We start from the raw sequence: 21,435 nt of genomic DNA, 5'->3' as shown, positions 1-21,435 counted from the left end.
GGAGGGAGGATGGGGAAAGATTCAGGTACCTGCCAAATCAGACCCCACCAGAGAGTTCACACTGGGGAGAGGCCCTTTCCCTGCATGGACTGCGGCCAGGAAGCACTTCTGTGCAATGCAGAGTCTAACAAGACACCAGAGCGTTCACACTGGTGTGGGGCCAGTGCTCGGTTTGGGCATAAATCTTGTCTTGTGACACCCCCAAGCCCTAAGGGTCTGTCTGCACCGCAGCTCGGGGGGCGCTTCCCAGAACAGAGACACTCACAGGCAAGCTCTGCTTGCGGGCTGCAGCACCCCTGCATGGCTGGAGCCTGGAGATCAGGCTCTGCCGGGCTTGCTGGCTCGATGCAGACTCCCCAGCTGCCTCAGTCTCCAGCTTCTCCCCTTTCCCAGGGTCTGTGTTCCCGGCACAAAGGCAGGGTGAGCTGGGGCTTTGGTCCCACTCTGAATGCAGGAAATGCCTCTGGGGGAAGTTTATTCAAAGCTGCTGCAGAAGCATCAGTGAGCAGAGAAGTGGGTCCTGCCCTGCTGTGAGCGTGGGGCCTGGCTGGGGGAGCTGGGTCCATTCTGCATGTGGGGTGTGTAACAGTCACATAACTGGGGAGGCTTGGGGGTCTGCCATGCCCCCCCCCCCAGGATGTTCCCTGGGCCTTTCCCCTCTCTAACATGGGCCATTGTGAGACAGTATAGAAATAGGGGCTTTTCCCTACGAGACCTGCTCGGTGCAGGCTTCCTTTGCCCTGCAGAGGGGTGCCCCAGCCCCCTGCCAGGCACTGGCCCCTTCGTTACTGACCCCGTGGCAGCACGCAGAGGCCTGGTGCAGGAGCAGGGCCGGTGTAATAACAGCAGGGACGCGCCCGTCCTGCCCGAGGCGCATGCCCCCTCCTGGAGGAGCAGCTGGCAGAAGTGGGTGTCAGGAACATGGGCAGAGGGAGGAGGGCGACGCGCCCGTGGGCCTGGGCGCCCATAGGGCTGTGCCCAGCAGGCAGCAGCAGCAGTGGTTTGGCAGCTCGTCCCTCCATTAGGGGTCAGTGCTCAGGGCCCAGGGCTGGCTCTGCTGCGCTGCCCCCTCCCACCGCCTGGCTCTGAGGGGCAGAGAGAGGGGGCACCGCAGGGCCTGCAGCAGCTGCCTGTGGGATCAGCCCCGGCTTGGCTCCATCAGTGAGTGAGTGGGGCTGTGGGGAGAAGGGCTCAGCGGGCCTATGTGCCGGGCGGTGTCAGTGCGTATGGCTGGTCCTGGGTGTGCAGGGCACTGTGTGTGTGTAAGGCTGGTCCCATGTGTGCAGGGTGTGTGTGTGTGTAAGGCTGGTCCTGGGTGTGCAGGGCACTGTGTGTGTATAAGGCTGGTCCCATGTGTGCAGGGCACTGTGTGTGTGTAAGGCTGGTCCTGGGTGTGCAGGGCTGTGTGTTTGTAAGATTGATCCCATGTGTGCAGGGTGTGTGTGTGTGTAAGGCTGGTCCTGGGTGTGCAGGGCACTGTGTGTGTGTAAGGCTGGTCCCATGTGTGCAGGGTGTGTGTGTGTGTAAGGCTAATCCCAAGTGTGCAGGGCTGTGTGTTTGTAAGATTGATCCCATGTGTGCAGGACAATGTGTCTGTGTAAAGCTGTCCCGTGTGTGCAGCGCTGTGCGAGTATGTAAGGTTGGTCCCATGTGTAGAGATGTGTGTGTGTGTAAGGCTGATCCCATGTGTGCAGGTCAGTGCGAGTGTGTAAGGCTGATCCCCTGTGTGCAGGTCAGTGCGAGTGTGTAAAGCTGCAGACGTTTGCAGCGACCGTCCCTGCCCCACCCCATATTCACCTGGCTGCTGTCGTGTCCTCCCCAGATTCGCCTGCACTCACAGTGCCCCTTCCCTGCCTCCTGGCCGGTGGTGGCTGTCTTCAGGGAGGGCAGCCTGACTTCACCGCCACTGCAGAGCTTGGCAGACAGCCGCCATCTTCCCAGGCACGGCAGAGGCTGCTGTGAAATGGCCGCCGTGGGGCCGAGGTGCGGGAGCAGGAATTTTGAGGGAGATTTCTACCCTGTTGCTGCAGCTGCCCGCTCCGAGCTGCTGGGCTGGGTGCGTCCCAGGAGCGGCCTTCTGCTTTCCCAGCAGGACAGCGAGCACGGGCTGAGCTCGGCCCCGAGTTCAGGTCCCCATCTGTGCTACATCGCAGGCGTATTCACTCGGGTCAGAGATCAGTGGAAACGGGGATTTCCTGAGGGGCTCCTGGAAACCGCCCTGGCCAGGCCAGTCTCTTTGGGCAGGGTGGGGGCTGTCAGGGCTCACTGGGGCTGCATCTTCAGCCAGGACTGGGGCTATTGCATGCTCCAGTGGGGAGGGGGTTACAACGGCCAGAACAGTCATTGTCCCAGACCCTGGGGCCCTGATGTGCATTAAACCCTATATGGCCCGGCTGGCACAGACTGGGGCGAATAATGGCTCTGATTCCCACCCCTGCCTTGTGTCACTGGGTGGGGGACGCAGCAGTTCTGCTAGTGGAGCTGGCGCCTGAGTGAGGATTCGCCCTCTTCTCCCCAGCTGGAGGCCGATGGGACGGAGACCTCAGGGCCCAGCAGCAGCCAGTGGAAATCAGGCCGCTCTGAGGCACTTTAGGGAAGTGGTTTTCAAACTGCGGGTCGGGACCCAGTACCGGGTTGTGGAATGGAAGGCACTGGGTCACGGCGGCTCTGGTCAGCACTGCCGACCCGGCTGTTAAATGTCTGCCTAGGAGCCGGGGCGCAGCATGGTCTGCGGTGACAGGACAGGCAGGAAGCCTGCCTAAACACCCCCGCTGTGCCGCTGACAGGGAGCCACCCGAGGTAAGGCTGCACCCCAACCCTGCGTCCCAATCCATTGCCCCAGCCCTGAGCCCCCCCAAACCCAGAGCCCCTTCCTGCACCCCAACCCCCCCACCCTTGTCCCTACCTCAGAGCCTGCACCCCCATCCCAGGCCCTGACCCCCTCCTGCACCCGAACCCCCTGCCTCATCCCTGGGGTCCCCCAATCCCAGAGCCCCTTCCTGCACCCCAAACCCCTCATCCCCAGCCCCACTCCAGAGCCTGCACCCCCAGCACAGAGCCCTGATCCCCTCCTGTACCCCAACCCCCGGCCACATCCCTGGGGCCCCCCAATACCAGAGCCCCTTCCTGCACCCCAAACCCTCATCCCCAGCCCCACTCCAGAGCCTGCACCCCAGCACAGAGCCCTGATCCTCCTGTACCCCAACCCCTGCCTCATCCCTGGGCCCCCAATCCCAGAGCCCCTTCCTGCACCCCAAACCCTCATCCCCAGCCCCACTCCAGAGCCTGCACCCCAACACAGAGCCCTGATCCCCTCCCGCATCCCAACCCCCTGCCCCAGCCCAGAGCCCCCTATCACACCCTGAACCCCTCATTCCTGGCCCCACCCCACAGCCCTCACCCCTGCACCTCAACTCTCTGCCTCAGCCCTGAGACCCTCCCACACACCAAACCCCTCATCCCCAGCTCCGCTGGGTCACGGGCTTCAACAGTTTTCTTCAACTGGGTCGCCATAAAAAAGGTTTGAAAACCACTGCTTTAAGGGAGGTTCTCTAGGGATGGTTTGAAAGTTTTCAGTTCATGAGCTGTTGATTTAAGCAATTGCCTAATGCAGGGATCGGCAACCTTTCAGAAGTGCTGTGCCGAGTCTTCATTTATTCACAGTAATTTAAGGTTTCGCGTGCCAGTAATACATTTTAACGTTTTTAGAAGGTCTCTTTCTGTAAGTCTATAATATATAACTAAACTATTGTTGTATGTAAAGTAAATAAGGTTTTTAAAATGTTTAAGAAGCTTCATTTAAAATTAAATTAAAATGCAGAGTCCCCCGGACTGGTGGCCAGGACCTGGGCGGTGTGAGTGCCACTGAAAATCAGCTTGCGTGCCGCCTTCGGCACGTGTGCCATAGGTTGCCTACCCCTGGCCTAAGGGCTTGGCCTCTTTAGATCACTGTAGACAGGACCCTGTTTGCTCTGGGTCACACAGGAACTTACTTCTGCTGGAACAATTTTTATAGTGGGTGTTAGGATATAGATATTTGGGCCTGTCTGCAAAGGCCTCTACTTTAAGAATTGAGGTGTATTTTTATCACTTAGCTAGTTATAGAGGTATAAAAGAAAGAATCAAAAATCACTGTCTGTGTAGTGGCCTTCCCTTACTGTGACAGTCTGAGGCCTGGTTCTTTAGCAGCCATAAACTGGGAAATGTACGGTCACGTCCTCACATTCCAAACTAGTCATATTGAAATAAGGCATCTGGGGCTGTTAGGAAGGTGATTCGCTCTATCACCTCCAGAGAAAGGAAAGAGCCTAGAAATTTAGTTTGATAGTTTTCTATCTGGTAAGAACTCACTTATCAATAGACACAGCTGCAGAACCCGTATGTCTGTATAGATGCAGTTGTGAAATCCTCACTTCTGTATTGTTTTGTATGTTTATTTGCCTGGTCCCTGTCTGGTTCTGTGATTGTTTCTGACTGCATTAATTTTGCTAGGTGTAAACTAGTTAAGTGGTGGGATATAATTGGTTAGCTAATCATGTTACAATGCGTTAGGATTGGTTAGGTAAATTTCAGTAGAATGATTGGTTAAGGTCTAGCTGAGAATATTACTATATAAATTAGGGGCAAACAGGAGGTAAATTGGGATTCGGAAATAAGGAAAAGGAACTTGAATTTAAGCTGCTGGAAGTTCACCCCAATAAACATCGAATTGTTTGCACCTTCGGACTTCGGGTCTTGTTGCTCTCTGTTCATGCGAGAGAGACCAGGGAAGGGTGAGAGTGAAGGAATAAGCTCTCTAACAGTGGGGGTGCTGAGACCCATTGAACCAAACTATAAACCCAGAATATGCTGGAAACCACTTCCAGGCAGGGGGTGCGGCAGCTCCCCAGCACCCCTAGTTCCACACCTATGACTGCCGGGGAAAAGTTTAACAGGCATTTTTGTCAAAAATCCGCTTAAAATACATTGAAAATCGCTGCGACCCGGGGCCCCCCGGACACTCAGACTCTCAGCTTCCAAGTTCCTTCTCCGCACTCCCAGCCCCCATCAGATGGAGAGACTGTAACAGGGCACAGCGCTGCGCCTCTGCTGGGCACCTTCAGGGAGCCTTGTACTTTCCTGTCTTCCCGTCAGTCGCTAATCATTCCTCCGGGCTGGGCCCTCCCAATTCACCAGCAATTTCCTGTTACTCGGGCTGTCCTGTCATTAACTGAGCTCACAGATTCACCCCCCTGCTCTAAATGTGTTCCCTGATGAGTCCTATACCTACTGGGGTGCCTTTGCCTGGTTCTGGGTGTCTGTGCTGGCATTTGGATACGCCGGATACACAGACTTTCTCAGCTCCTCCACTGTGGGAGCTTGGGCTGTGATTTCTCTTTCCCCTTCCTTGCTCTTGGCTTGGTCCTGCCCGGTTCTGATTGGTGGTTGGTCCCAAATCCCAAGACGCAGGCTTTCCCCCAGCCTGGCTAAGTCAGTCTCTTTTCTTGGGCTGAATTCTGGAGCTTCATCATACTGGTGAAATTATGGGTAAGATACCCGCTTAGCCCCCTCACTCTGTTCATCCCTCCAGACGTCCATAGAACTGCATGAGATCTCCCTCAAATGCAGCAGCTTTCCACCCTCTGAGCCTGCAGTCCCCCCTGGGGTTTGGGGCTATGGTGCGAAGGGGCAGGAAGGCCAGATGAAGTATTTGTCTTATAAGAGCCTTTTTCTTTCCAGGTTCCTGTTCCAACTTGGTAACTCCCAGGGTGCTCTGCAAACCTCTGATTTCCCCTTAGTGTTTCCTTGGGTTTTCTGCTGCGAGATCCAGGTGAGTCAAACTGTGCAGCAGGGTCTGTCGTGCTGCTGTCCTGGGAAATTTAAACCTGTTCTCTTCAAACTAGTGCCCAGCTCCCCAGCCCTGGGTGAGCACCGATTGTGGTTACTCCAGATTTTATTACTAGAATTTCCAAAGTATCCTTCCCCCTGGTGTCGAGGGATAGGAAGAATCCGGCCTTCGCTGGGCTGGTGCAGCTGGGTCTCCAGCTGTCTCACCGCAGCACCGCGATCTTCTGCCTGCTTTGCCCAACCCAGATTCTGAGCCTTCCATTCTATTGCAAAGTGCCCTGACACCCTTGCAATTGCAGGGTGTCCCCTAGATTCTGTTGTCCCTGTCTCCCACCCAGCTACCCAGGAGGTCACTTCCAGGCGGTTGTGTTGGTGTTTTTTTAACTCTTTTTATTAGAAGAATTTTCTCCCTCTTGCATTGGCTTTGGGAGTTTGGCTCATGCTGTCTTATTGGGTTCCCATCCTGCTTAGGAGAGACGGTGAAAAAGGAGGGGGGTGAGAGAAAACCGCCCCTGGGAAATACAATACAGGGGACATGAATGGAGCTGAGGAGCAGCACCCGGAGGAAGGGCCTGAGACCCCGGATCGGCAAACAGTGCCACCAGGAGATGGTGAAGAGATCGTTTTCCAGAGCTCAAGCCAAGGAAGAACCTACAAGAGGCGGCGCAAGTTGCAAACACCCAAGAGAATCCTGGCAGAGAAGGAGCCGGACAGTCCAAGGGAGAGCGAAAAGTGCTCCAGGAAGCATGCGGAATCCTCTTCAGAGGTGGGAGCCAAGGCCCGTGGGAAGGTGCCCAGCTGCTCGGCCTGTGAGCAGAGCTTGAAGGGGAAGATCTTCTTCCAAAGCCTGGGCAGGTTTTATGGTCAGAAGAAGTCGCATGAATGTTGGGAATGTGGGAAAAGCTTCCAGCGGAAGAAGGATCTGGCCAGACATCAGGGAGTCCATACCGGAGACAGATTCTACAGCTGCCCGGACTGCAGGAGAAGCTTCAGCCAAATGGCAGGGCTTACGAGACACCAGAAGACGCACTTGGGGGATCGGCCCTTTCCCTGCATGGACTGCGGGAAAAGCTTCTGCCTGAGACAGGAGCTTATGAGCCACCAGAGAACCCACACGGGAGAGAGACCCTTCCTGTGCTCCCAGTGCGAGAAGGGATTTAGCCAGCTGGCGCATCTCGCCGCCCACCAGAGAACCCATGAGGCAGAGAGGCCCTACCCCTGCGGCACCTGTGAGAAACGCTTCAAGCAGAGCCAAGACCTCCGAAAGCACCAGCGCATCCACACGGGAGAGTGACCCTACCCCTGCACTGAGTGCGGGAAATGCTTCAGCCACGTGTCGAACCTCAACGCCCACCAGAAGGTGCACACGGGCGCCAGGCCCCACACCTGCAAGGAGTGCGGGAAAGGCTTCCGCAAGAGGCAGGATCTTCTGCGACACGAGAGGATCCACACGGGAGAAAGCCCTTTTGCCTGCAGCCACTGTGAGAAGAGCTTCCGGCAGAAGAAGGATTTGAACAGACATCGGAGTGTCCACACGGGAGAGAGGCCCCACCCCTGTCTCGAATGTGGGAAAAGCTTCCGGCTCAAGCACGCTCTGGTGCGACACCAGGCAACCCACCCACGGCTCAGCCCCTAGAAACGGGACAGCCTCCTGCACCGCAGGGAGTCCTGGGAAGGCAGAGCCTGCATGGACTGATCCTTTCTGCAGCCGACCGGGGAGCACTGACTGCATGAGGGCCTTTTGACAGTTTCTTTGTGTGTTCGAAGTTTGTAGCTTGTAGTTCAGTACAGGGTGGTTATGGGGAATATCAGTCCAGGATGCACTGGGGCGTTTGACTTTTCTACTCTGAAAAGACATGGAACAATAGTGGGAGTTGGGTGGGGAGATGGGAGATGTAGGTAGATGCCCATTCTGTGGGTCAATCCAAAAGTGTTCTGGGGATGTGGGGGAAGGGTCAGTGTCAGCCAGGACTCTCAGCGACAGACCCTCTTGGGCATGGCCTGGGTGCTTCAGGGGTCTGAGCTGAGAACGGCTCTGTCAGCCTCTGGTATTTCAATGGCTGTTCCTTCCCAGTTCATTTTACAGACTAGCTCTAACCTTCCCTCTGTTTACTGTTGCATGGTGGCTGGGTTTTCCACCAAGGTTACCTGGTATAGAGGCATGTTTTGACCTGAGTCCAAATGGATAATATGAATAAAATCATCTCCCAATACAGGAGAGGGGGGTCTTAATCCTGTCCACACTGCCAGGGCAGTGAGAACAGGTGCATGTTTCTCTCTCTTATATGAGGGGTGCCTGTTTTCACTCAGGATTGTACATCAGGTTTGAGCCACTCCATGCTGGCGCTTTGTTCATTGTTGGCAGTTGCCTGAATATCAATTAAAAGAAAGTTGAAAAAAAAATTGGAACCAGTTACCAGTTCATTTGCTTTTTGCCTTACTTCTCAGGCTGTTGGGTTATAATCCTAGGAATGTCGGGCTGGAAGGGACCTCGGGAAGTCATCAAGTCCAGTCCCCAGCAGCGCGGTGGCAGGACCATCCCTGACAGGTGTTTGTCCAACCTGTTTTTAAAAACCGACAGTGATGGGGATTCCACAGCCCCCCTTGAATGCCCACAGCAGAGCTTAGCTATCTTTATAGTTAGAAAGATTTTCCTAATATTGAACCTAAATCTCCCTTGCTGCAGATTAAACCCGACTTCTTGTCCTACCTTCAGCGGGCACAGAGAACAACGGAACCCCGCCCTCTTTACAACGGCCCTTAACACATCTGAAGACTGTTACCAGGTCTCCCCATCAGTCTTATTATCTCAAGACTAAACATGCCCAGTGTTTTAACCTTTCCTCATAGGGCAGGTTTCTAAACCTTTTATCGTTTTTGTTGCTCTCCTCTTGACTCTCCTATTTGTTCACATCTTTCCCAAAGTGTGGGACCCAGAATTGCACAGTTCTCCAGCTGAGGCGTCTGCTGTGCCAAGCAGAGTGGGACAAGGACCTCCTGTGTCTTACCTGTGACACTCCTGATAATACACCTGTGACGATGCAGTTCTGGCGGGACCCAACTGAGAGTGCCAATTCAGGACCAGTTGCTCAAACAGGGCAGTCACAGCCCTAGGCTGAGGTTTTTCCGCCTCTAAGGCAAACCAAACCAGCCAGACAAAAAGGACTTTGGTCTCACCCCACTGGCTAACCACAAGTCACACAAGCAATTTCCTTAGACACTCCAGTCTCCCAGTATCACCACCAGTGCCACTCATCCTGGGGATGAATGGTTATGAAAACCAACACCCCAATAAAAGAAAAAGGTTCTCCTGATCCCAAAGAATCAAGCCCCAGACCCAAGTCAATATACACATCAGATCTTACCCACAAATCACGCTGTTGCCAATCCTTTAGAATCTAAAATCTAAAGGTTTATTCATAAAGGGAAAAAGGTAGAGATGAGAGCTAGAATTGGTTAGATGGAATCAATTACATACAGTAATGGCAAAGTTCTTAGTTCAGGCTTGTAGCAGTGATGGAATAAACTGCAGGTTCAAATCAAGTCTCTGGAACATCCCCCACTGGGATGGGTCATTCAGTCCTTTGTTCAGAGCTTTAGCTTGTAGCAAAGTCCCTCCAGAGGTAAGAAGCAGGATTGAAGACCAGATGGAGATGAGGCATCAGCCTTATATAGGCTTTTCCAGGTGTAAGAACCTCTTTGTCCTTACTGTGGAAAATTACAGCAAAATGGAGTCTGGAGTCACATGGGCCAGTCCCTGCACTTTGCTGAGTCACAAGGCTTATCTGCCTCCTCTCCATGGGTCAATTGTGTAGCTGATGGTCCTTAATGGGCCATCAAGCAGGCTAGGCAGAGCTAACACCAACTTGTCTGGGATGTTTCCCAGAAATGCAGCACAAATCTGAAATACAGACAGTATACAGCCAATACTCATAACTTCAACTACAAAATGACACATACATTCAGACAGCATAATCATAACCAGCAACCCATAACCTGGTCTTAGACACCTTATATGACCCCCTTTACATAAGATTTGGTGCCACTACAGGACCTTGGTTGCAAACCATGTTCTATATGGTCCCAGTTTATATCAATAACGTCACAACACCCCAGAATGATAATAGCCTTTTTGCAGCTGTCTCACATTGTTGACTTATATTCAATGTGTGATCCCCTGTAACCCCCAGCTCCTTCTCACCTCGCCAGTTATTCCCCCTTTTATAGCTGTGCTTTTGATTTTTCCTAAATGAAGTACTTCACCCTTGTCTGGATTGAATTTCATCTTGTTGAATTCAGACCAGTTCTCCAATTTATCAAGGCCAGGTTTGAATTCTAATCCTGTCCTCCAAAGTGCCTGCAGCCCCTCCCAGCTTGGTGTCATCTGCATATTTTATATCTTATAGACTCTCCACTCCGTTATCCAAGTCATGAATGACAATATTGAATAATCCCAGAACCACGGTGGGACCGCACTAGATTTGCCCTCTCAGTTTAACAGTGAGTCATTGATAACAGCTCTTTGAGTACAGCCTTTTAACCAGTTGTGCACCCACCTTACAGTCATTTCATCTAGTTTGCGTATGAGAATGTCATGTGGGACTGTCAAAAGCCTTCCTAACATCAAGGTATATCACACCCCCTGCTTCCCCGCTCCACTAGGCCAGTGACCCTGTCAAAGAAGGAAATTCGGTTGGTTTGGCATGATTGGTTCTTGATAAATCCCTGCTGGCTATTCCGTGTAACCTTGTTATCCTCCACGTGCTTACAAACTGATTGGTTAATAATTTGTTCCAGTCTTGAACTGTGGCTGATTGGTCTCTTATTCCCTGGTCCCCTTTGTTCCCCTTTTGAAAGGTGGGTGCTATGTCTGCCCTTCTCCAGTCCTCTGGGACCTCACCCGCCCGCCAGGAGTTCTCCAAGAGACTTGCTAACAGTTCCAAGATGGCTTCAACTAATTCCCCAAGGATCCCAGGATGAATTTCATCGGGCCCTGATGACTTGAATACATCTCACTTATCCACATATTCTTTAACCTGTTCTTTCCCTGTTTCGGCTTGCGTTCCTTCCCCCACTTGTTAATATTCATTGTGTTGAGTATCTAGTCTCCGTGAACCTTGTGTCCATTGTGTGTTTGCTTTCCACAGATTTTCTAGCACACACACATCTGGGCCGTGTGATCAGCCTAGAGCCCGGGCTCTGAAACCCGGTCGGCGGGGAGGGTCTCAGAGTCCAGGCCTCGCCCCGAGCCCGAACGTCTCCACTGCTAGTTTTAGCCCCGCAGCCTGAGCTCAGTGAGCCTGAGTCAGTTGACCTGGGACCTGCGACTCGCTGCTGCGGGTTTTTTATTGCCATTCAGCCACAGCCTTATGGGCCATTCCACTGCGCCACTGACATTCCTGAGCTGTAGGAGGCAGCGTGAGAGCCCAGCCGTGCGGGTGAGTTAGGTGGCTGCAGTCTCTGCGGGGTGGCCTGTTCCTGCAGGGGCTGGTGGACATCGCTGGGGAAGCATGTTACACAGTGGAGACGGGGGCAGCCCCTTTGCTTTGAGAGGGGGAGTTGGCTGGGCCTGTGGCAGTTGGGAATGACAGTTAATGGGAGAGGAACCCCCCTGGGGCTGGGGGCTCCTGACCTGTCCTGAGTCCCACTGGGGAGTGCAGGGAGGGGGAGGGGGAGAAATGCTCCCAAAGATTTGTGAGTGACACACTAGGGAGAGAGGGAAGACAGGTGGAGGCAGCAGGGTTTGTAAATGGGCCAGAACCTGGGGGCCCCGGGGCCATGGACGTGCCAGCCTGGGGCGGGGATGTGTGGGAAGGGGAAGGATCCGTCTGGTGGCCAGATCCTGAGTTTCCCACAGGTCCTTCCTGCGTCTGCCAGAGCGGGGAGTGTTTACGCTTCACCCCAAGGACAGGGAGTTTCTCCAGGCCTGGAGTTTGCCAGGCACAGGATTCCCGCCCCACGTGAGTCCCAGAGTCGGCAGGGGAGGGGGGGGGCTCTTCCCCCCAGAGTGCACCAGGGACGGCCAGATATTGCCTGTGCCAGATGCTGTGAGATTAATGCCCCACCTCTCGACCAGTCACACAGGGGTTCCCCCCTCCCATTGGCCAGTCACACAGGGGTTTCCTCCCCTGCCCCTATCTGCCAGGCACACAGGGGTTTCCTCCCCCCACATCTGCCAGGCACACGGGGGTTCCCCGCCCTCGGCCAGTCACACAGGGGTTTCCTTCCCCTCTCATTGGCAGGCACACGGGGTCCCCCTCCCCATTGGCCAGGCACATGGGGTTCCCCCCCATTGGCCAGGCACACGGGGGTTTCCTCCCCCCACATCCTCCAGGGATGGAATCTCCCAGAGGCAGGGATTTCCCTTCTCCCCTCCCCAGCCTTGACACCCAGCGACAAAGGGGAGACTGGGCCCGTTTCCCAGGCAGGGGCGGGGGGAGACTGCAGGGGCCAGCATGCCCCTGGCATTGGCTCAGCAGCCCCGAGCACTGCTCTAAATTCGGCTCCTGCGTCAGGGGCCCCTGTGGGCTCTGCACAGGCCCCTGCCGTTAGCCTGTCGTTCCCCACCCCAGAATGTGCCCTGCGCTGCCCCAGAGGTTCTGGTGGTTCTGTGCCTTTGACAAGGTCCCTCACCAAAGGCTCTTACGTAAATTAAGCTGTCATGGGATAAAAGGAAAGGTCCTTTCATGGATTGAGAACTGGTTAAAGGACAGGGAACAAAGGGTAGGAATTAATGGTAAATTCTCAGAATGGAGAGGGGTAACTAGTGGTGTTCCCCAAGGGTCAGTCCTAGGACCAATCCTATTCAATTTATTCATAAATGATCTGGAGAAAGGGGTAAACAGTGAGGTGGCAAAGTTTGCAGATGATACTAAACTACTCAAGATAGTTAAGACTAAAGCAGATTGTGAAGAACTTCAAAAAGATCTCACAAAACTAAGTGATTGGGCAACAAAATGGCAAATGAAATTTAATGTGGATAAATGTAAAGTAATGCACATTGGAAAAAATAACCCCAACTATGCATACAACATGATGGGGGCTAATTTAGCTACAATGAGTCAGGAAAAAGATCTTGGCGTTATCGTGGATAGTTCTCTGAAGATGTCCACGCAGTGTGCAGAGGCGGCAAAAAAGCAAACAGGATGTTAGGAATCATTAAAAAGGGGATAGAGAATAAGACTGAGAATATATTATTGCCCTTATATAAATCCATGGTATGCCCACATCTCAAATACTGTGTACAGATGTGGTCTCCTCACCTCAAAAAAGATATTCTAGCACTAGAAAAGGTTCAGAAAAGAGCAACTAAAATGATTAGGGGTTTAGAGAGGGTCCCATACGAGGAAAGATTAAAGAGGCTAGGACTCTTCAGTTTGGAAAAGAGAAGACTAAGGGGGGACATGATAGAGGTATATAAAATCATGAGTGATGTTGAGAAAGTGGATAAGGAAAAGTTATTTACTTATTCCCATAATACAAGAACTAGGGGTCACCAAATGAAATTAATAGGCAGCAGGTTTAAAACAAATAAAAGGAAGTTCTTCTTCACGCAGCGCACAGTCAACTTGTGGAACTCCTTACCTGACGAGGTTGTGAAGGCTAGGACTATAACAATGTTTAAAAGGGGACTGGATAAATTCATGGTGGCTAAGTCCATAAATGGCTATTAGCCAGGATGGGTAAGAATGGTGTCCCTAGCCTCTGTTCGTCAGAGGATGGAGATGGATGGCAGGAGAGAGATCACTTGATCATTGCCTGTTAGGTTCACTCCCTCAGGGGCACCTGGCATTGGCCACTGTTGGTAGACAGATACTGGGCTAGATGGACCTTTGGTCTGACCCGGTACGGCCTTTCTTATGTTCTTATGTTTTATGTTCTTATGTGCCTGGGGGTCGAGGTCCCCGTGCAGGAACATTCCTCCACTGGGGTTACTCTGCCCGGCAGCCCCATTGCACTGGCCTATCCAAGGGCCCCCAGGGCACTCCTACATCATCCCTTTGCATCACCGCGTCCCTGCCCATGCTGGCCGGAGACCAGAGCTCAACCCCTGGGGAACGAGAACCGAGACACTCAGAGAAATGGGGGAGAGACTGACTGTTCCAAGGGGGGAACCCTCCTTGTGGGCACAGCCCCACCCCACCAGGCAGCTGGCACGTTGCAGCCCCAGCGTTGGTGGCAGGGGGTGCTGGTGTCTCAATCCCAGCCCTGGAGGGCCGTGGGGGGCTGAGCAAGGGGGTCACCCCCCGGTGCTTGTGAAATCAAGAGAAGCACCAGGGAAAAGGGGGGTATTTGTGGTGCTCCTGCATCTCACAGCTACAGAAGCGCGGACGCGCGGAAGGTGGCATCCCAACCCCTCTGCTGAAAGCTGCTTACTTAAGAGGAATGGAATCTGCCAGCTCCTCCTGCTCTGTCCCTGAGCTCTGTCTCCTCCTGTCTCCACGCAGTTGTCCACACACAGGTGGACCCTCCCTGTCCGGTCATCCCATGGCAGCTCCCTGCTGCCCCCCTCGGCACAGGATTGCCCTGGTATCCTGCACACCCTCCTGGCTCACAGGGTAATTTCACTATCACCGGTTAATGCAGAAGACCCTGGTTGTCAGCGCTCGCTCCTGATGAGCGGTGCCCAGAATCCCCGTTGTTCCTGCAGCCCCTCCCATGATCCTCCCTCACAGCCGCGGGGCCACGTTCCCGGTGCCTTGCACGTGGCCTGAGGTCTCAGCCTGCGCTGCTCAGACTGACCAGGGGGATGAGCTCTCTCAGCGGGTCACTCCCTTCCCAGCGCTCAGCAGCCTTTACGTCAGCCGCTTTGCGGGGGCGATCAGTTCTGCCCCGTTTCTCCTTGGAAGGGGGATTTCCCCATTACCACGTCTCACCTGTCAACAGGGGTAATATGTGGCTAAGGGTGTGTCCACACTGCAGTGGAAGCCCAGGGTTTGAACCCAGGCTCAGGCCTAACCCCCCTTCCGTCGACACACAAATTGCGCTAACCCCCGGCTCAGCTCCAGGACCCCACAGAGGTGGAGGGTCTGAGCCTGAGTCAAGCTGGGACCCAGGGCTGCCAAAAGTATCCCACAGTCCCCTGGGTCAGCTTGCTTCGTCCTGTGGACTGTCAAGTTTTCTCACACTGCACCACGAACAAAGGAGTTGGGAGGGGGGCTAGGAAAGTCCGGGACAAGGGTGGTTGGACACTGGAGCCCCTGGGGGACCTGAATGCAACAATTCCTAACCTGGGGTTACACATGAGTGTAGACGCTCAAGCCCTAGGTTGGGTTTGCTAACTTGAGTTCTCCTAACCCTGGACTTACACTGTGGTGTGGACAGACCCTAAGAGTCCTTGCCAAGCCGGACCCAGCTGGCTTCAGACCCCAAGTGTCCACCATCTCCCTGACTACTGGAGAGCAGCCCTTACCCACACACAGAACCATCTGCACAAACAGAACAACCTCTCTGCTCAGGGAGAGTCGCCCTGGATCCCCAGCAGGGACAATCGGCTCATTCACACGTCCTGGGGTGGCGCTGAGCCTCTCGTTTGGTGATGGGGCTGTTACGATCAGAGCTGCATCACTGCTCCCTGCAGGCGACTGAGCCGAACTCTTCCAGTCTGTCGGGGAGGATCCATGATTGACGCTTCCCAACAGGAGTGTGTATGCTGGGGGGAAGGGCGTGGGGTCAGGAATAAAAGGCATGCTCAGCAGCACCCCATTTATTACAGGCTGAGCTGGGGTGCGAGGACGCTGCAGCTCTTTATTCACAGACACGGCAGCCTGGTTGCTCCCCTGCTGTGACTAACCCAGCGCTGATGACACCAGCTTGGCACCTTTGATGTCTCTGAGTCCCCGGATCTTCCACTCTCCCAAATGAGTCTTTTCCCTTAATTAGTTGGACACCGGGATTTATTAAACTACGCAGAGCTGCCCGCTTTGGGCCAGGCTCCATGTGTGTGTAAACGTGCACCTGGGACTCAAGTTAACTGACAGCCAGTTACCTCTAACAGCTGGATTAAACCCAGTGACGTGCAAATGGCAGCACTGTCAGTTGAATTCTCCCTGATCAGAGCAGGGGTCCTGGAGTCAGGACTCCTGGGTTCTATTCCCAACTCCAGCACTGACTGGCTGTGTGGAAACCCACATTTCTCGCCTTCTTAGCATGGGTTTGTGCGGCTTAATCAACGTTCCTCTACCCAAGCCAGACAGTGAGCGCTCCGAGCGCCCCAGCTGATGGGCCTGGCAGGACAGCATCGCTTGGTGACATCCCCATCCTTCAAGGCACAGTAACAGGCGTATCTGTTCATTTCTGTTCTCGAAGCAGGTTGAACAATTTTCAGGCTCTTTGAGATCCTCAGATGACACTGCAAAGTATCTCCAGTGGTTACAATTTAATGAATGCACTTCATTAATGAATACACTTCATTAAATGTAATAAATGCAATTCATTAAATACCCAGATGTAGCTAGATTAATTCTTCTGTCTCCCTTAGACAGCTTTGCGCTTCTCGAGGGGCAGGGACATTGTCTAAGGGAGACACCTGTCTGTACGGCTGGCCGGCTTTCATAGTGTTTAAGGCCAGAAGGGACTGTTATGATCATCTTGTCTGACCTCCTGCATGACACACGCCAAAGAACCTCCCGTAATTTCTGCATCGAGTGCACCCCAGCTGTCTGAGCTAGCGCAGATCATTTAGAAGCTGCTAGCCAGTCTTGAGTTACCATCTTCAGGTGACAGAGAATCCACCGTATCCCTAGGTAAATTATTCCAACAGGTAATTCCCCTCACGGTTAAAGAATGTGCTGATGTGATAAATGCCTCAGAGTGGGGCAGCCACGACTCTCCTCTTGCCACTGTGGCCAGTTAGAACACGTAGATCATATATCTGCAGGCTGCAGCCATCGGGAAGGGCTGCCTGGTTTCCCCATGGCCTTGCACAATGCTTTCCCCTCAGCTATTCAATGGTTAAGACATTTAGATGAACACGCTTGACTCGAAGGTCTATGTAAATGAAACAGCAACAAAAAATACTGTTAAAAGTTGTTGAAATGGCCAGGTCAGTCCAGTTGATTAATTATTGCCTTTCCGAAAACACACTGAACTGGTCCTTCCAAGTATCCAATCTCTAAGCAAGCCTCCCTGAGCTGAATCAACAAAGGTGGTGTTGCAACCAACTCTGATAACATTTGGTCCATTCCAAAATCTGGGGACCGACACAAGCAGGTTTCAGATCAGGAGATGGATTCTGTCAGGAGTGGGTGGGTGAGATTCTGTGGCCTGCAATGTGCAGGAGGTCAGACTAGATGATCATGATGGTCCCTTCTGACCTAAAAGTCTGTGAGTCTATGAGGACTGATAGACGAACTCCTTATGGCTAAGGAGAAAGGACAAGTTTCCAGTGATTAAACTGCTGGACCTGTCAGCTGCCTGCTGACACCAGTGGTCACAAGAGTGCTTGTGCGTCTTTAAACAAGAGCAGGTTTTATGTTGTTGCAAACGTAGTGTTGTCAAATCTTGCAATTTTATCACAAGTTTCATGATGTTTGTGGTTTCTTAAAGCCTCCCTCCTGGTTGAGACTCGGGTGTGGCCATCACAGGTGCTGCGTGTGCACCGCTGGTGAGTGCAGAACGCCGTGACTCAATGTGGGAACTCAGTGGAACAACGGAGCGTGGGATTCCTGATAGTCTTTGTTTCATCCCATACAGTGACTTTAACCTTGTTGTTCCCTCATTAGAGCAGTTGACCCTGGGCCTGATCCAAAGCTGCCAGAAATCAGTAACAGCCTTTCCACTGATTTCAACAGCCCTCCGAGAGCAGCTTCCGGAACAAGCAACTTTTAAAATAAGTTTCGGAAACTGGTTAACAAAATGGTAAGGCCCAGGTAGTTTTGAACTGATTCCCTAAGGTGGCTGTAACTGTTCCCAGTTCATCTTTATTAACTAAATTACATGTAAGGGCCTGTCCTTCCCCAGGCCCGTCCATCCCAAATGCTGTGGCTCAAATATCTCCCTTCCCACCACTCGGACCCTGTCGATCTCGCTCCCAGAATCTCTGCAGTGGCTTCCCACTGGGGAACCTGGCACCGTGGATGCTGGCTCAGCGCCTTCATGCTGCGAGCAATTCACCCTCACGGACTCCTTGCTGGGGGACCGGGCAGCGTGGGAGCACCAGCAGTAAGAATACACAACACCTGTGGCGCAAGAGAAAAACCTACAGTGTGACTACAGAGCAGGCTGTGAGTGCAATTTGTCCTTCTCTGTCCCATCCACAGGGCGCCCAGTTTCCAGACTGGATATTCTATCCCGGCTGGACTGAAGGGAAGAGCTGTGGGTCAGGGATTATCAGGGCACAGGGGGAAAATTGGTTGTAGCAGCTTCCCAGACGAGCGAGAAAAATACAAACCGTTGAGGCACTAGCAGGACACCGACAAGTTGAATACAATTTTTGCAGTCTCATTAATCGAGGTCTGTCGCCATTCGCTTTAGTCTTCTAGCAAATGGCAACCGTGCCAGTTGTCTTTTGACCCACTTCCCACCATGTGTTGGACTGGTCCCTGTTTGGAGAAATCCAGGAGCTGGGATCTGCTGGAACTGACTTACCCGTGGAGATGGGAAATGCACGACCTGTATGCTGGCACTTTGGGGCACAGGTGCGGTGCTGCCCACCACAGAGGCAGTTTGGGATTCTGAGCAAAGGGGTGGGTTTGATTCGGGAAGGGCAGGATTTGCACTGGCCTTTCATGCCCAGCTCACAGTTAGGGGCCCATCACAGCCATCTTCATTAGTTTCTTGCCCGTGAGAAGCAGCAGCTGGGGGAGGGGAGCAGCCCCCCCAGCCCTCACCTGAATTCAGATCCTCAGCAGAGGGGTCTTCCCAGCTCAAAGAGCAAGGCAGCTTTGCTCTGGTTCAGTTTGTCCGTGAGGCGCAGGATGGCCTCACGCTCAGCCCCCCAACTCTGCAACCCCTAGGAATTCCTCCTGTGCCACTGGGCCATGTGATACTAAATTAACTCTCCCGGCAGCCCCACAGCTGGTGGGCCCCGAAGGGGATTCAGGAGAGGCAGGAAAAGACTGACACTGGGAACTGGGACACACACCAGGAAATGCAGCCGTGGGGGTTAAATCGGTGGTAAATTGGCACCACATAGCAACTCCCTGGAGGGGGTGAGCTGAGTCACCCCCACCCCACGCACACCCCGTGAACTTGTATCACCACACGGGCTGTCCCTCTGCTCTGCTCAGCGCCTGCTCCCCTGCTGGCAGGCACCCCACGCTCTCCGGTGCCTCCGATACTCGGGGAGAGACCCACGGGACCTGTGCCGCTAGCACTGCTGGGCCCAAGGAGAGGCGACCACGTGCTGATGTGCGGGTTTCTCCCACTCCTGCTTTTCGGATTTGGCCCCGACTCTGTGCCCTCCTCGTGATCTTCCTCCTGTGTAGGCACCTGCGCTTTCCTCGTCAGAGCACTCATGTTTACAGCCATTCATTGAGCGTCTTTGCCAAAGCTCTTGTTGCGAGGCCACCTGTTTGCCTTCCTTTTCAACCCTGCCTCCTGGACTCCCTGCCTCCTCCCCCATCCCAGCCTGCCGTAACTCCAGCGCCTTCGGCGCGGCACAGAGCAGAGCTGGGCCGGTCCATGGGCCTCCCGAGCTGAGCGGTATTCTGGGCTGGATGTGGGTCTCCGGCGTCAGTCCCAGCCGGAGGATGCTGCTGGCTTGGTTAGCACAGGGGGAGGCAGGCGTCTTGCGGGAGGAGGGAGCACAGAGGCAGGCCCTGCTTCCCACCGAGGCTGCAGCTCCCCTGACGTGGCGCCCCAGGCGCGGCCCTCTGAGAGGAGAGGCAGGAGATGCTGCAGGACAGCGTGTGACCGTAACAGGCCAATCTGTCTGCAAAGCGCTTGGGGCCCGACTGTGGGGAAGATGCCAAGTTACCCGCTGTCCGGCAGAGACAAGAGCAAGCTCCAGACTGTACCTGCATCACCTGCAGCAGGAGCCTGTGGAAATGAAGGCGACGCCACTGGGGAGGGGAGCCCCCACACCCCCTTTCTGCCTCTGCCGGGCCCCACTCCGAAACCGCAGGGCTTTCCCCATCCCCCATCCCCCGGCACCCTCGCCCACATTTCCTTTGCAGCTTCCGGGGAGACCTGTCCTCCCACCCCACTCCCTGAGGGTCAATGGCCAGCACATGTCCGTCTCCAGAACCCAGAGCTGGGGACCTAGCTGAGCCCACACCCGGGGTGTAAAATCTCATAGACCAGAGGTTCATAGACTCATAGACTCATAGACTTTAAGTTCAGAAGGGACCATTATGATCATCTCGTCTGACCTCCTGCACAATGATCATCTCGTCTGACCTCCTTCACAATGCAGACTGTGGTCCGTGGACCACCAGGGTCCGTGAGCTCCAGTCAGGTCTGCGGATAGTTCCCTCTAAGGTGCGCTCCTGGGCAGCCGCACAAGTGAGAATGAAGGGCCACCCACCTCATTAGTGGAGCCGTGCAGGCCTGGCTCCACTAATGAGGTGCCTGGACCCTGGAGAAGACGCACATGTAAGGTGAGGTGGTGGCCTTGGGGGGAATAGGGAGTAGGTGGGAGGGGGCAGTGGGGTGAGAAGAGGGGGTGGGGGGATTTGGGATGTGCAGGACTGTGGCAGTCAGAGAAAGAGGTGACTTTCCCCAGCTCCAGGGCTGCAGCTGCCGGGGAGAGATGGTCCTCCTTCCCAGCCCCAGCTCAGGGGCTGCCGTGGTGGGGGAGAGAGGGAGAGACCTCCCCTCCTTCCCAGCCCAGCTCGGGGACTGCCGCAGTGGGGGAGAGAGGGAGAGACCCCCCCCTTCCCAGCCCCAGCTCGGGGGCTGCCGCAGTGGGGGAGAGAGGGAGAGACTCCCCCTCCTTCCCAGCCCAGCTCGGGGGCTGCCGCAGTGGGGGAGAGAGGGAGAGAGACCCCCGTCCTTCCCAGCTCCAGCTCTGCAGCTGCCATGGCAGGGAAGAGAGGGCACATCCATCACATTAGAAAGGTAAAACTACTGATATTAAAATATGAGTTGTGGGCTTTTATTTGTAGAACAAAAAAACATATTTTTTTTTATATAGCACTTTTATCCAAAGCGCTTTACAACAGTTAGCTAATGGCACAAACAACATTTGGAAAGATCGTTACGTGGTCTGCTGAGACCTTCAGCAATTTTCAAGTGGCCTGTGAAAAAAAAGTTTGAGGCCCACTGTCACAGAGTATTTCCCAGAGCCCCCTCCCACCAGTACTATAAAAATCCCAGGGCCCAGGGGGGCTGGGGGGCTCCAGGCTTCGGCTGCTGGGCTTGCGGGGGGGAACTCTGGGCTTCTGCCTTGTGGTGGGGTGGTGGGGCTGGGGGTCCGGGATTCACCTGTGGGGAGGGGGGGTCTCAGGACTTTGGCCCCGTGGGTTTGGAATATTTACCGGAGCTCCGCTCCGGACAGCTCCTGCTGAAGTGAGGGGCTGCTCCATTCCCCACCTCGCCAGCTCCCTGCGCACACCCTGCCCGGGGAGCTGCTGACTCTGTTTCCATCTCTCCCGGAACAGGCAGTTCAGTCGGCTCTGCCCTGCTTGCTCACAGGTCTGGCTCTCCCTTATCGGGGAGCCGGCTGGG

At 54.2% G+C, this 21,435-nt stretch overlaps 1 protein-coding gene across 2 annotated transcripts; it reads left to right on the top strand.

Moving 5' to 3' along the window:
* Positions 1 to 1,104: 1,104 nt before the first annotated feature.
* Positions 1,105 to 7,445, top strand: LOC120392708 (gastrula zinc finger protein XlCGF17.1-like). 2 transcript variants are annotated; one of them, XM_039517469.1, is made up of 3 exons: positions 1,105 to 1,165; positions 5,719 to 5,809; positions 6,298 to 7,445. In XM_039517469.1, the coding sequence occupies exon 3, from the start codon at positions 6,362 to 6,364 to the stop codon at positions 7,118 to 7,120; it is 759 nt and encodes a 252-aa protein (XP_039373403.1). In that variant the 5' UTR covers positions 1,105 to 1,165; positions 5,719 to 5,809; positions 6,298 to 6,361; the 3' UTR covers positions 7,121 to 7,445. The 2 variants fall into 2 exon arrangements, with proteins under 2 accessions (XP_039373403.1, XP_039373404.1); XM_039517470.1 differs by lacking the exon at positions 1,105 to 1,165 and adding an exon at positions 1,995 to 2,056.
* Positions 7,446 to 21,435: the final 13,990 nt, after the last annotated feature.

The sequence above is a fragment of the Mauremys reevesii genome, unplaced genomic scaffold, assembly GCF_016161935.1.
Source record: "Mauremys reevesii isolate NIE-2019 unplaced genomic scaffold, ASM1616193v1 Contig11, whole genome shotgun sequence".
Classification (NCBI taxonomy): domain Eukaryota; kingdom Metazoa; phylum Chordata; order Testudines; family Geoemydidae; genus Mauremys; species Mauremys reevesii.
This window is presented reverse-complemented; position numbering and strand designations above follow the sequence as displayed.

Bases quoted from the DNA above. Each gene is read 5' to 3' on its own strand.
- LOC120392708 (XM_039517469.1), top strand. From the start codon at position 6,362: ATGAATGGAGCTGAGGAGCAGCACCCGGAGGAAGGGCCTGAGACCCCG.